Consider the following 15,094-nt stretch of genomic DNA (forward strand, 5'->3'; position numbering starts at 1 on the left):
AGTGCTTTGTAATCAATTAATAGGTTGTCTTTTAGGGTTTTGCCCTAATTATTGGTTTGGGTTAATTTGGGGAAATGGTTTATAGTGATGGTATGTGATTATTGTGTGTAGCTGACGGTGTCTTGGAGAATTCCTATTGATTTTTTGTGTGTGTTTGGATTGCGAACAGGTAGGGTTTCCCTACTCGGTTTACTGTTTAATTGATTTAAGATTATGTGGTAATTGTTTGTACGATTGATATTGTGATTATCTGCTGTTGGTGTTGGTGTTGGTGTTGTGATGGTTGTTGGTGATGTTCGCGAGGCGCGTCCTTGGCTGAGTGGAGTCACTTGCGGGAGTGGCTTCACGCCCTAGTTTCGCCCTCTGTGGAACCCGCCACAGGAGCGGATGTGCACATTAATGAACGGGGTTATCGCTCGTTGATGAGCGGGGATTTGGTGGGTACGGCTGCGGCCCCCCATTGGCAGGGCTACACACTTTAGTGTATAGTCTGTTACGATATGTGATTGGGAGTTGGAGATGGATTGTGGAACAACTGCTTATCCTTATTGTACTTTGTCTTATTTTGATTATGCAATGAACTGACCCCGTTGTTGTTTTGTAAAATCTGTGGTGATCCATTAGGGGATGGTGAGCAGATTGTGACAGGTGATGATGGTCTTTAACTATGGGAACGAGATGGGGAGTCATCACTTCGAGTCTAGCTTCCGCTGTTACGAGTTAATTATTTAGCTTTCATTTGTTGAGATTAGTAAACACTTGTTTGATTTGGTTTCGGAACTATGTAACTTTATCTTATATATACTTTAATAAATGTTTTGGAATGGTTACTTTTGATATACTAGTCTCGGGAAACCGAGATGGTAACAGTCTCTCATGCTAGGGTGGTCTTGGTAAGGCACCTTGGTATGTGGGTGTGTTACAATATTAAACCCTTGACCAAAGGAGATCCAAGGCTGACTCTGACGGGTTTCACTAGTCAGCTAATGAAGAATCGGGCGATTATTGTGACAAAAGAAACCAAAATCACTCCCCTAACTTGACTTGTGAAGCATGCCCGCATTCTAATATGGTACTCCATCCAATGTCCGCAAGAGAAATGTCAAAATGATGCACATACAAAAGAAACAACCGGGTTATAACGGGGCTTGGGTTAGGTGAAAAAGGGGTTTGTGCAAGCATCATTTTAGGACATGTAGGGCTAAGGATCGAGTAGTTGCCACATCTAACCAATTCATTAAACCATACCCAATGCAAAGGAATTCCTTCACGAAATTTGGTAAAGATTGCCATTTCCAAAAATCATTCATTTCTTTTTGAAACAAGATCAATTGCAAATCCATCAACCCTCTACTGGACACAAATACAACATTCTTTTCTTTTTGTTTTTCATTTCATTTTTTTTCTCTTTTCTAATTGATTTTTTTTGTTTCATTTTCAAATACTTGTAACCTTCTTATTAAAGCAAAATGAGCCAAAATTGAAGAAACGACACACATGTGATATCCAAGATTATACACTCCAAGGAAAGTCAATTTTGACCCAAATACACTTCCATAAACGGACTACAATGACGAACTACTCAACAAAGGTGAGTTGTTTATGGGATGTTGTTATTTTGTTGGCAATAGAAACGAAAAGGCTTAGGCTAAAAATAGGTTAACAAAAGGGAAAAATGACTCAAGGGTATAACAAAGGCTTATTTGGCTATAGTGCGGTTACTTTATTGAACAAAATCGTCTCAATATGCACATCAACATTTCTATGGAATCAATGAATGAGCTCCATACTTATGCGTTTTGACATGACACACCACGCAAGGATAACTACTCACAAATACCTAACGGGACCGGTTTGATGGACCGACCATATGGAGGCTCTGTCCTCATATTTGAGTAGTTATGTCGGTCCTAGGTCGAGTCTTGGGCCTAATACGGTCTCACAGGGTGGTCGCAACTTGGTTGTTAAGCTAGACTTCTGGGTTCTTGCAAGCAAAAATCCTAACCATGTGTCATCAAAAGGCACAAGCTATCAAGAGAGGATTGACACGGGCAAAACAATTATCATCATTGACGACATATACCCTCCACATTTAGACCCTATATGCAACTATTTACAAACAAGATGCAACGTGTATGAAATGCAACTAAATATATGAACAAGCTACGTGAATGCAAGAGTGAACACATATATACATATCTACTCTAAATGCACACAATATCTAGTCCTACCAGCACACCAACAACACAAGCATATACAAAACGATTCTCAAAGGAAACACCCACATCACATATCTCATCCTCCTCCATGCTTATATATACAAAAATAAAAGGAAGGATAAAGGAGAAAGGATTGGAAGAATTTACCAAGCGTCTTCTCCGATGCTTTGCGTGTATTGGCTATCAGGGGCGGCCCAAGACCTGTGGGATTCGGTCCTCTGCACAGGGGCCCAAAAATAAAAGGGCCCAAAATTGGCAATTACACTGTTTAATTTAAAAAAAAAATTGTACTAAAAACGACACACTGTAACGCTACTCCACCTTCTCCCTTTACTGCTTTCCATCGATAAACAAAAAAAAAAAGATTACTCTATTAATTTTTCCCGAAATACCCAAAATAATTAAAAACTAGAAAATCAAACCTTATTCTCTTAATTAATTCATCATCTTGTCCTCTCTTGATTCAATATTCATCTTTAATTGATTGTCATGGTAAGATTTTCTTTTCTTAATTAACTATCATTGTTTTTTCAATCTAATGTTTTCGTTGCTTCTTTATTGTAAATATACTTGGTTTTCTAACTTTCTTTAGTTAATTGTAATGTTTGTGCTCATTGATTTTATTTAGGTTACAAAATTTGAAGATTGAAGGGTTGCAAACTTGTTGTGATTGTCAATTGCGATTTGTGCCTCCAGATATTCCGGGTGAATTTCTTAATGCTTATTTGCTGATTTGTTTGGGCATTCTACTGTTTTTAAATCGTCAATCAATAAATCATGTCTTCTAGACTTAGGGAACACGAATCTGGGTATGAAAAGCAAAAAAAAAGGAAAAGGATTGAAGAATTGAATCAATCTAAAAAAGGGGCTCTTGATAAATTTTTTTTGAATCCATCTCATAGTACCCCTTTAAATGAGACGACTAGTTGTGATGAGAATTTTGATAATTTCAACCTCTTTGTTGAAGAAGGTATCATAGGGGAAAATTACGAAAATAATGATGGTCAAAGTGATGGTGGTAATACTGATAATCATGTTGTAAGTGATACTGAAACTCAAAAGGTTACCCATTATATGGAAAAATTTGGATTTGATATATTTGACCCTAGAAATTGGGATGCTCTAGATTCTAAGATGGTTGATGTTATAGTTGAGGAGGGCCTTAGAAGGGATATGCCTATTGATCAAGGTCCGAAGGATGATTTAAATAGATTTTTCTCATTCACTTCTTATACTAGAATTTTACCGAATGGAGAAAAATGTGACAGAGATTGGCTTGTTTATTCAAAGGAACTTGATAAAGTCTTCTGTTTTTATTGTAAGGGTTTTAGTAAAGGTTGTGCAAGAAGAGGTAGATTAGCGATGGAAGGTTTCGATAGTTGGGTACATCTTAGTGGTAGGCTTAAAGAACATGAATCAAGTTTACAGCATATTCAAAATATGACCACATGGTATGATTTGTGTCTGAGACTTCGGAATAATCAAACAATTGATAGTATAAATCAATCTCAAATTAAAAAGAAAAAGAAGCACTGGAATCAAGTTTTATTGAGAATAATTTCAATTGTGAAGTTTCTTGCTAAGCATAATTTAGCATTTCGAGGTTACAAGGAGCGTTTGTACGAGGGTAGTAATGGAAACTTTTTGGGTTTAATAGAAATGTTTTCTGAGTTTGATCCTATTGTTCAAGAGCATGTTCGAAGAATCACAAATCATGATACTCATGTTCACTATCTTGGTCACAGAATCCAAAATGAATTAATCCTTTTGCTTGCCTCTCAAATTAAATCTGAAATCATAAGAAAAGTAAAACAAGTAAAGTATTTATCTGTGATACTTGATTGTACTCCTGATAGCAGCCATCAAGAAAAAATGACTATGATATTAAGATATGTTGACGTTTCTTTAAAATGTGTTACCATCGAGGAATCGTTTCTGGGATTTTTGAATGTTGATGATACAACAGGTCAGGGCCTTTCTGATGTTCTCCAGGTTGAACTAAAAAATATGGGTCTTGACATAGATGATATAAGGGGGCAAGGTTATGATAATGGCTCAAATAAGAAAGAGAAGCACCGAGGAGTTTAAAAGAAATTGATAGATATAAATCCCCGAGCTTATTATATGTCTTGTGCTTGTCATAGTCTTAATTTGATATTGTGTCATATGGCTGAAACCTGTGGTAAAGCTAGAGACGTTTTTGGAATTATTCAACGCATATACACGATATTAGCGAATTCAAATAAAAGATGGAATACTTTACAGAATAATGTAAAAAAGTTAACTCTTAAACCATTATTGGTCACTCGTTGGGAGAGTCGTATTGAAAGTAGAAAGGCTATAAGATTCCAAATTGGGGACCTACGAGAAGCTTTTCTTGATGTTGTGGACATGGGCCACGGGGGCGCTTGAGAACAAGCGTTTGCATTTGTGGAGTCGCCATCAATTTTTATGGGAAATTGGAACCGTTCGAATACCCTCGTGTCATGTTAAGAAACAAAGTAGTGACATGAACACTAAGAACTCGTTACCCTTAGCATTCTATGTCTAGAATGACTCTAGTGGATGCCAATGAACAAGGATGTTCACAAAGATCTCGAGTAAGGGGTGAGGGTACGTATTAGGAAGTCCTTTTACTGAACACCTAATCCCGCTCGCCTCGATAGCGTCCTCTACTAATGATTAGGGAAATCGTTTTTACTCGATATGTTGTCGATTATATGCATGCAATGCAACATCCACAGATTAGTCCTAGCATGTGAATTAACGATGTCGGTTGACAAATAATTTAGCACTCATTAATGTCGGATTATGGTTTAGAATTAATTTACATGTGAAGAGCAAGTAAATAAATCATACAATAAATAATACGATAAATTAAATAACGATAATTGAAATTACAATAAATTACAATGATTTACGTCAAAAATATGTTTAAGACGAATACTTTGAGAAAATAAAGGGAAAATAAACTAGATTAGAAAATATGGACAGATTAAGGGAGATATTATGGCTAATAGTCGATTAATTACGTAATTAAAGAATTAGGTCAAAGCAAGAATGGAAGTTCAGAGACAGAATTCAACCCGGAACAGGCGCAGCAATGCTGCGTCCTTTGGAAGAGGCGCAGTGGTCACTGGCAGTAATTGTTTTGTATGACTTTTCTTCTTCTTTTGGACATGGTCTCTCATTGTGAAGTGAACAACATGGTATAATGTTTACGATTGGAGTTAATTCACTAGTGTGTACTTTATTTGTGAAGTAGTGGCTTGCTACCTTGTTATACTAAGAATGATGGATCTGGATTTTACCCGGATCCTACCCGGATCCATAGGATCCGGATATGGATCTCGAAACTTTGGACCCTCAAGATCTGGGTAAGATATGGATACACCATGTGTAAATGGATCTGGATCTGGATCCTATAAGATCCGGTCCAGATCCTATCCTTTGCCATCCCTAGTCTTACATCTTACAAAGAACAATCATTTTGGCCGATTCATAATAAAATAAATTGTTCACAGAAACTAATCATCAAGACTTGATTCCTTATCTCCATAAATCAGGGTGTAAGATCTATACATATACACAAAACACGCCCAAGTACTCATGAAAATAGAAAAGATGAGCTATAAACAAAAAAAAAAAAAAAAAAAAAACGGTTCCAAATCATTGTAAAAAGTAAGAAGCAATAACAACCTAAAAAAATAATACTACCTAAATGAAGTGGAAAATAGAAAAGATGAGGAACGGTGAGTCTGTAGATCGTCAAACTATGAGTACAAAGCCACCGTTGAAAGAGAGATGTCGGAGACGGAGGAGTATAGTATGCGGCAGAGACTAGAGAGTCGTAGAAATTGAAAATTAGAGTTGTGTAATTTTGAGGAACAAATGAACAATTGAGCAACAATACCAAACTACCTGTATAAAGAATGGGCTTGGGCCTAAAATTAGACTTAGAAAAATTAGAAATTGATCTAAGGGTCGGATTCGGATCTCAGTAGGTGGATCCAGATCCGCACCCTCATACTCGTATACGGATCTGGATCCGAACCGGATCCTACGGATCCAAAATAATGGGATCCAGGTCCGACCCTATGATATCGGGTCTGGCGGATCCGGGTAGGATCTGGATCCAATTGCCATCTCTAGTCATTGCGTCTGTTCCTGAGGTGAGTTCTGGCTGTGAAGTCAGAACTGCGTGTTGTTAAGGTTCGTTGGTGTATTTAATGGTTGATTATTGATATTTGACTCGGTTGAAAGTGATTTAGCTTATTATTAACATAAGAAATAGTCATAAAAGCGATAAAAACGACTTAAAACAGATTAAGAATGAAGTATAGAAGGGTTATAACTAGTTACAAACGAGTTAGAACTAATTACAAATTAATTAGGTTATTTACGAAAACGGAAACGAGTTAAACAAACTGGAAATAAACGGTAAAAATATGTACAAAGGCGAACTCCAGAAACTTGATATGAACAAATCGAGTCTCTAAAAATCCGGGTTTGATTTAATGACGAAAACCCGCAAATATCGATTTTTAGGGTTTTAAGCCGGTGATAGGCTTATCGCGTACCTATGCAAAAATAATATTTATACCCTAGACACAAATTAATGTAGTAATAGGGGTCGAACCACAAGGAAACGGGAATTACTTCGTGAATTGCTATGGGTAGATTCTTATTAAGGTTGATTTCGATTTTTGATTTGGTTTGTTTGTTTGATGATTAATAAAAACTATGTTGTAAGTTATATAATTAAAAGGAGAGTCTAAGGGGTTCGGGTTGCACATGCAAGGGTAAAAATACGATCATGATAAATTCGGTACTAATAACATTGTCAATTGCTTAGGCTTAGAGACACCCATCTTACGATATTAGTGTCAACCATAGACCGGGTCATAGAGAAACTCTCGTCCATGACTAGGTCGTCCTACTATACATGCTTAGTCTAATTTAATTCCATGCCTCTTGACTTATAGAACGAATGAACAAACTTAATCAATTGAATAAGGCCTTAAACAAAGATTAAACGTTATGGCACAAGCATGTGATAGAAGCTATCTAAACAATATTATCATCAACCTATTTTATCATGTTATATACTTGATTTGCATGGCTCCCCTAGCCCTTAGACTAGGAAATTTAGCTACTCATACTAAAATGTAAATTGCAAACTAAATTATAAGAAATGCTAAACATGGTTGTATGATTTATATGGATTAGATAATATAACATGTAAAAGGAATAATGCTAATGTAAAATGAAGTACTTAATTGTAAACTATGTGGTAACTAAATTAGTAATGTGAAATTGCAAACTTAGAATTAGAAATACTTTAATGGAAGAGAACTTATATGGAAAAACAAATAACAATAACCAAATGCTTGAATATCAAATGCTTGAACAATAGTTTGTAGTACAAAATGTTGAAATATTAACTAATGGAATGCTTAACAACTTGTAAATTAAAATGAGAAAACTAATGAGAGAAAATATAATGCTTGAGGCTATTGTAAGTAAACTTAGACGTGAAAATAAGATGCATAAGCCTTGGAATACCTCTCCTATTTATAGGAGAGGAGAAGGAAAACGTAAACAATCAATGAGCATGCAGCCCCGATCGGGGTTGTGCGGCCTCAATCGGGGTCGTGGTTATCCGGGTATTTTGGCTTAAATTCTTGTTTAATGCTTGAAGGAATCCAATGTTTGCGATAAATGATCCTTAATGCACCCGGGTAAATGCTTCATCTAACATGTTTAGAGCTCCCAAAAAAGTATCTTAAGCATGTTGGAATCTTATGCTTTCCACCTTGACTTGGACTTGAACATTGGGCTTTGACTTTTGCATTAGGCTTCAATTGTAATTCTCACTTCAATCCAACAAATCTTCATGAAAACACCCATTCAAACACTTCCATGCTAGTCCAATATTAGGTCTTGTTTAGCTTAGTGGACTTAGTGTACAAAATGATAGGAAAAAGCCTCTAAATGCTTAGATTCCTACAAAAACATGTTAAGACAAGCAAATACACCAGAACAACAAATATTAACTTATGACACTATGATAAGTGCTAAATAACAAATAAAATGGAGCTAATATAGGGGATGAAAGTATATAAAATATGCACTTATCAGCCGGAATTAAAGCGTGATATTTATTAAGAATATGTATTAAAGTTATTATGTATGAAGAAAAGAGAAGAAACCAAGAAAACAAAGGAAAAGGAACGAATTTACAGAGAAGTGAGGAAGAAGAAGAAAGGCAGGAACTGCGGCAGCCTCTGGAAGAGGCGCAGTAGTTGCTGCGTTTCTTCTCGACGTCTGTCTACTGTTAATCCGTAAAAACGGTTTGATTAAAGGGTTTTAGAAATCGGTTTTAAGCATACTTTTGACGTAAATCTTACATTAATTGGTACAAAAATAAAATACAATAATAAAGATGGGATTTATACCCTCAGACTTACATGTTTGACGAAACGAGATTAACTAAGTTAGAGTTTTAGTGATTGGTCGACTCGAATGTATGATGAAAGTGCCATCGTAAGAGGATTTAGATTAAATTGATTGATTAGTTGATGTGTAGTTGGTCAAATTGGTCGGTCATGCAACGTGACTGGTACTCAGAATAATCTGAGCTTACGTGGTCAATTGATCAAGCACGTAGACGTCAAAAGCTTAGAGCACGGTCTTAGAATGCAAAGGGAGAAGAGAAGGGCGGATACTCGCATGAAAAATATGTGGAACGAAGGTCCCTACTTATACTAAAAAATATGGAGAGTTATGGAATGACTCAAACTTTGGAAAAAAATCACGGAAAAATATGAAAATACGTAGGAAAGAGCTGGGGAAGAGGCGCAGCTGCTGCTGCGATCCTTCGAAGAGGCGCAGCAGGTGCTGCGTACTTTCCCCAGGGGTTTCCTCCTGCGGAAGAAAGAATTCCGTGTTTCTTTTATGGAATTGCGGTGGATCTCAACTTCCTTATTCCCTAAAATAAGATTTTTGGGATATATTTTGCCAAAAGATATAAAATTAATTTATGGAGTAAAAATATCCGGAATAATCTAGGATATTCCGACTCGGCATTTTAACACGGTTTATTAGAAAATGAAGCGGTTTTTGTCCCGGACTCCAAATGAACTCTAATTACTGTCAAAATGACCGTATCGGCACGTAGATGACAGCCAAGGGGTAGACACAAGTATTTGAGCTATCACTTGATGATAAACTTACAAACTGTCATAAATCGTTCCGCGTACCAAACATGCGACCCAATCATCACCGGGTGGCTTGCGGGAGGTGCGGAAATGAGGTATCTACAGATGTAGCCGAAAAAGATAATGATTCCAAAACAAGGAGTGAAGCAAAATCTCTTGCATTGAATGAACTTGGTGATTTTGAGTTTTTAGTGGCAATAAATATTTGGTATGAAATGTTGTATCATGTTAATTTGGTGAGCAAGAGTTTGCAATCGAAGGATATGTTTATAGATGTTGCGATTAAAGAGATTAAGGGTTTAGTTACTTTCTTTGAGGAATTTCGAGAAACTGGCCTTGAGAACGCTATTGAAGAAGCTAAAAAGATTTCTCTTGAAATAAATATCAACCCCGTATTTCCTTAAAGACGAGTAATTCGAAAAAAGAGACAATTTGATGAAAATCAAAATGACCCATCAGTGGTGAGTAATCAATGTGCTGAGGAATCCTTCAGGGTTAATTATTTTTTATTCATTGTTGATCAAGCCATTACTTCATTAAAATGGAGGTTTGAAAAATATCAAGAGTTTGAGAATGTCTTTGGCTTCTTATTTACTTCTGAAAGACTTCTCTCCATGGAAGACACACACTTAAAATTATGTTGCATTGGTCTTGAAGATGCCCTTAAGAAAGATGAACAAACTGATCTTAATGGAATTGATATATACATGGAGTTAAAGTTTTTAAGGGGGGTCTTGCCTAAGCAGAAATTGGGAGCGGTTGAGGTGTTAAACTTCTTGAAGAATTTTAGTTGTTTTCCTAATGTGATTATTTCATATAAAATCAAGCTCACTATTCCAGTAACTGTTGCAAGTGCGGAAAGAAGCTTTTCGAAACTCAAATTGTTGAAATCTTATTTGCGAACTACAATGTCACAAGAAAGGCTCAATGGTTTGGCGTTGATTGCGATCGAGAATGATATTTTAGAACAATTGGAATATAAAGATATAGTTAATATGTTTGCTTCTCAAAATGCAAGGAGGCCGGTGTAATACCCGTCCTTTTAGGGACCCGTTGACCAACGTTGACCAACCTTGGGAGCAGGTAATAGCCCTTAGTGATGCGCGCCAGATTTACCTTATGCCATGATTGCCTTTAGAAGTGAGTGGTACTCGATAGAGTAGAGGCCACTCGATCGAGTAAGTGGGTTACTCGATCGAGTAGCGTCTTTTCAGCGAGGGTTTATAATCGTGTTTTGTTAAAACCGCAAATCATTTCCGCCTCCTTCTTTCAGATCTATAGGTCGCCTCCCTCCTTTCCCTTCACCAAATACCTTCCATGGGAGCCTTTGAGGATGCTAGTGCTTTGAGGTTGGGTTGCTTGAGTCGGGTAGCGGTCTTAACGCCGTTGTGAGATGCGTAGGTATTTCATCGTCATCATCTTTGTCTTTGTTGTTCCCTGTAGGGTTGTGTTTGGTAGTGATAGGCTTGTGTACTGTTTGTATAGGGATGGCTTGCTTGGTTGATGTCGTATGGTTGATCGAGGAATCGCTGCTTTTGGTTAAAGGTAGGTTCGCCTACTCAGTTTCTGTTGATTGTCTAGTGTGTGGTTGTTGTGCCATTGTTGTATTGTTGTTGTGACCGCGTGGTTGAGTATACATGGTAGTTGGTTAGTGTATGCTGTTTTGTTACATGTCGTTGTATTGCAGCTATGTGTGATTGATTGTCTCTGGTTCTCGAGGTGCATCCTCGGCTGAGTGGAGTCACTTGCGGGAGTGGCTTCACGCCCTAGTTTCGCCCTCCGTGGAACCCGCCACGGAAGGGGATGTGCACATTAATGGGATAGGGTTATCGCTCGATATGATGAGTGGGGCTTAGGTGGGAACGGTTACGGTCCCCCACTGGCAGGGCTAGTCCAATGGACAGTCGGTGACGGATATTGGTTGGAGTGGTTATGACTATGTATGTGTGTTTGGTTGTGTTTGTAATATGTTGGTACTGTTTGTTGTGTCATACCTCAGTTACTGACCTTGTGTGGATGTCTTATTTGTTTTGTTGTGTCTGCCGTGATCCCTTATGGTGAGCAGTCCATCTTAGCAGGGGCTGTCTTGGATGCTAGTTGGAGTCCTGGTTGGGATGAGTCCTCACGAGTAATGACAGAAGTAGTATATAGTTGACGAGTTGTATCTTTCATTTAATAGTTTAGATGTAACACTTGTAATATAACTGTAATTGTTCTTTTATCGACTTTTGATGAATACTTACCTCGGGCAACCGAGATGGTGATGCCCTTATATGGTAAGGAAGGTCTAGTTAAGGCTTCTCGGTATATGGGGGTGTCACAAAGTGTTATCAGAGCAACGATTTTGGAACCTGTAACAAATGAAGCTAATGAACGTAGTGAGTCTAATAAAATGAACCTGGTGTATGTATAATGGGATCCCCAGCTGATGCTAGATTTTGGGTGAGTAGGTGCCCTCATTTCAAAATCCTGGCCCCATTGTGCTTAAGCCAGTCACTGGGTATGGGAATGTGGAGTTGGCAAATATGTGCTTAATGTGTATGGTGATTATGTTTGTTGTGATTGTGGCTGAGTCTTTGGTGAAGTTAGTATGTGTGTCAGGGTCATGTTAGAGTTATATGTGATTGAGTTCCTAATGGAATTAATTGGTGTGTGTTTGAAAAGGGTAGAAACGTGTGATAAGATATGCAATGTGGTAATGGTTGTGTTTGTTTCAGGTTTTTAGTAATGGCTGTGTTTGTTTCAGGTTTTTAGTAATGGTAGTTTCTACACAGATTTATAAGTCTTATAATAGTGCTAATGATGATAGTTAAAGAGTTGTAGAATTGTAATGAGGATTACCAAAATAGCAAGGATGAAGGTAATATATGAATGGTTGAAAGCTTCCGCATGTGACATGATTAATTTGAGTAGACTAGTTGTTCATGTTAAAGCACAGTTACACTGCTAGTAGACTTGGATGATACATTGAAATTCAATGTTAAATAAGTGTTTGGAGTAATGCGATTGTAAGTTGCTAGTAAAGTCGTAGACAAAGGTTTAGATATGAAGTAATGCGTTAAATGTATACATGAATGATTTAATAGCATGGTAAACTATGTTGTGTGGAGTTCGTTATAGAATAACTTGATATGTATCCTAGTTGGTGTAACCGGTGTGGTATAATTGAGTAGTAATGTTATAATTTGAATGAACTTGATAACCGGTGACGATTTCCGAACTTGGTATGGAATCGACACGTGATGTTGTTTTGCAGGAATCTTCAGTTAACCTCGTAATTCCGACCGTGTGCCCAACCTTACTTGGCCAAGTATGAGTGTCTACTAGACCGAGTGGACTTCATTCGATCTAGTTAGGGAGCTATGACGCCGAGGATGTGGAAATTTCCTACGGACGCTCGACCGAATAGCGCCTACTCGATCGAATAGAGGGCACTCGATCGAGTACCCGACATACTCGATCGAGTAAGCTACAGTACCCTGATATTTGCGGGATTCTTATACTCTCTTTTCATCCATCTTTCTTTATTTCTATCTCATTCATAAACCCTAAGACCTCCATACCTCTCCTCTTGCTCTCAAATCTTGTGTTGTGGTGGTTTATTTGGCGATTTCACTTGCTTGTAATTGTGCTTTTACTTCCTATTTGATTAAGGTATGATTTTCTTCCTATTTTAATGCTTTTCATCAATTAACTGAAAAAAAAATCGATTCGTATGGAAGAAAATTTGCTTGTAATTGATGTAATATGATCTAGATGCTTCCCTTTTATGATTATTGTTGTTTATAATACAAAAATCGAATAGAAATTGCATATGCTTGTGATCAAAATTTCTAGGGTTTGGTAATTTGAAGTGAGTTTTGGTTGCTTATTACATGTAAAAGGGGAAAAATTGGGTAATGTATGTTGTCTATATCATGTGGGGAGTTAATTTTTGTGATTTCCACCTCAAATATTTGTCTTAAAACTCCGTCTTAAAAGTGCCTCAAACTGAATTCGTCTCATATGATTGGGAATTTGTGTTGAATATGGATGTATTTTGAAGATTTAAGTCCTAAAGATTGTAATAGTTGAGTTAATTTGTGTTAATTATGATGAAATATTCACAGCTGTAGAGACCGTCTAAGATATAAGGAATTGAAATTTTAGTTGTAATTTGGGAAATTGTTGGTGATAGTTGTTTGGGCTAACAATAGCATAATGGAGGAGGCCCACTTAACGAGGTAAAGGCTATGAACGGATTGATAAGGAGGAAGGGAGCCCGCGGACAAGGGAATGGAGAAACGGGCTTAAGGAAGATTAGGAGCCCATCATAGAAGGCGCCCGCGTTAAGGAAAGAAGTGTCAGGGAGAAGTTAGGGAGAAGTCAGGGAGATCAAGGAGAATTGGCAAGGGAGTCCGGATTTGGAAAGAGTCCTTATGGAAATTATATTCCCTTTCCATATTTAAGGTAGGACATATCTAGGGTTCTTACTCTATAAATAGCCAAGGGAGCGAATCAAGAATTCATACATTCAACACCCGCATTCATTCATAAAACATTCAAGATCACATCTCTGCAAATAATACACGTTCATTCTAGATCTTGCAGGCCTGACACCTAGGGTCGGCAGGATTAAGCTTCGTACCATAATTGTAATCATCCTCCTATTCATATAGTGCAACACTTGGCAGGGTACCGTCCCTCCCGCGGTTGTTTCCACATTGGGTTTTCCGCGTCACCAAATCTCTCGTGTCAATTTACATTACTCACTTTATTTTCCTATTTACTTATTGACATACAAACTATTACACAATCGACCATCGAATATAGACTACATTGATCCTAATCAATCGACTTGGGTAAAAATACCTAAACAGTTTGGCGCCCACCGTGGGGCCTTGTGGTCGTCAATCGTTGATATTCTAGATATACAATGGAAAAGCAAGCATCTGAAGCCGTGTCAGGGAGCAGGCAACCATCAACACCACCACTATCTACCCAAAATCCAACATCAACGGTGGCCACGCAGGCTCCCGGACACAACTCAAGAATCATACCGTCAACAAAAGCTTCTCTACCTCCTAAGACTCCTGCTGTCACAACTCACCCCAGATCAGACAAGGGAATAGCAAGTTCAGGCACCACTCCGCCACCTAGTCCCACACAAATCTTACTCACTGGTGTGGAAAATCTTCAGAAAGCTATGGAAAACATGAGAGAAGACCAAAGGAGAGCAGATGCTGAGGCCAGAAGAAGGGACAGAGAGCTCTGGGCACAGATTGATATCCTGAAACAACAGTCTGTCACCCCAGCAGGTGGGACAGGTGAAGGAAGATCTCCATTAATAGATTTGACACGGGGAGTATCGGGCAGCAGGCAGATACCAGCCGAGCTGATAACAAGATTAGATTTGGCTACAGTACCGTCAGATGGAAGAATAACCCCACGTGGGTTAGGATACCTCATACCAGATAGCTGGCAGCCGGCTAACTGCATAGGGACACAAACAGGTGGCCTCTCCGTCAGCAGCCCCGCAGCAATTGGGCAGACACCCGCAGCAGGATCCGAGTCAAACCAGAAAGTGAACTGGCAGCAGGGGACCATCGTTACCACAACCCCCTGACTGCCGGAGCTTATCAGAATCTTCAAGAACCCGGATCAGGAGGAAATACG

The 15,094-nt window shown here is 38.1% G+C and overlaps 1 protein-coding gene across 1 annotated transcript; it reads left to right on the forward strand.

Moving 5' to 3' along the window:
• The first annotated feature begins 2,996 nt into the window (after positions 1-2,996).
• Positions 2,997-4,307, forward strand: LOC141587933 (uncharacterized). Its single transcript, XM_074409397.1, has one exon. The coding sequence runs from the start codon at positions 2,997-2,999 to the stop codon at positions 4,305-4,307; it is 1,311 nt and encodes a 436-aa protein (XP_074265498.1).
• The last annotated feature ends 10,787 nt before the right edge of the window (positions 4,308-15,094 follow it).

Source organism: Silene latifolia, chromosome 6 (assembly GCF_048544455.1).
Source record: "Silene latifolia isolate original U9 population chromosome 6, ASM4854445v1, whole genome shotgun sequence".
NCBI lineage: Eukaryota > Viridiplantae > Streptophyta > Magnoliopsida > Caryophyllales > Caryophyllaceae > Silene > Silene latifolia.

What these genes read in the sequence shown, in the direction of transcription:
- LOC141587933 (XM_074409397.1), top strand. Translation starts at nt 2,997, where the DNA reads ATGTCTTCTAGACTTAGGGAACACGAATCTGGGTATGAAAAGCAAAAA.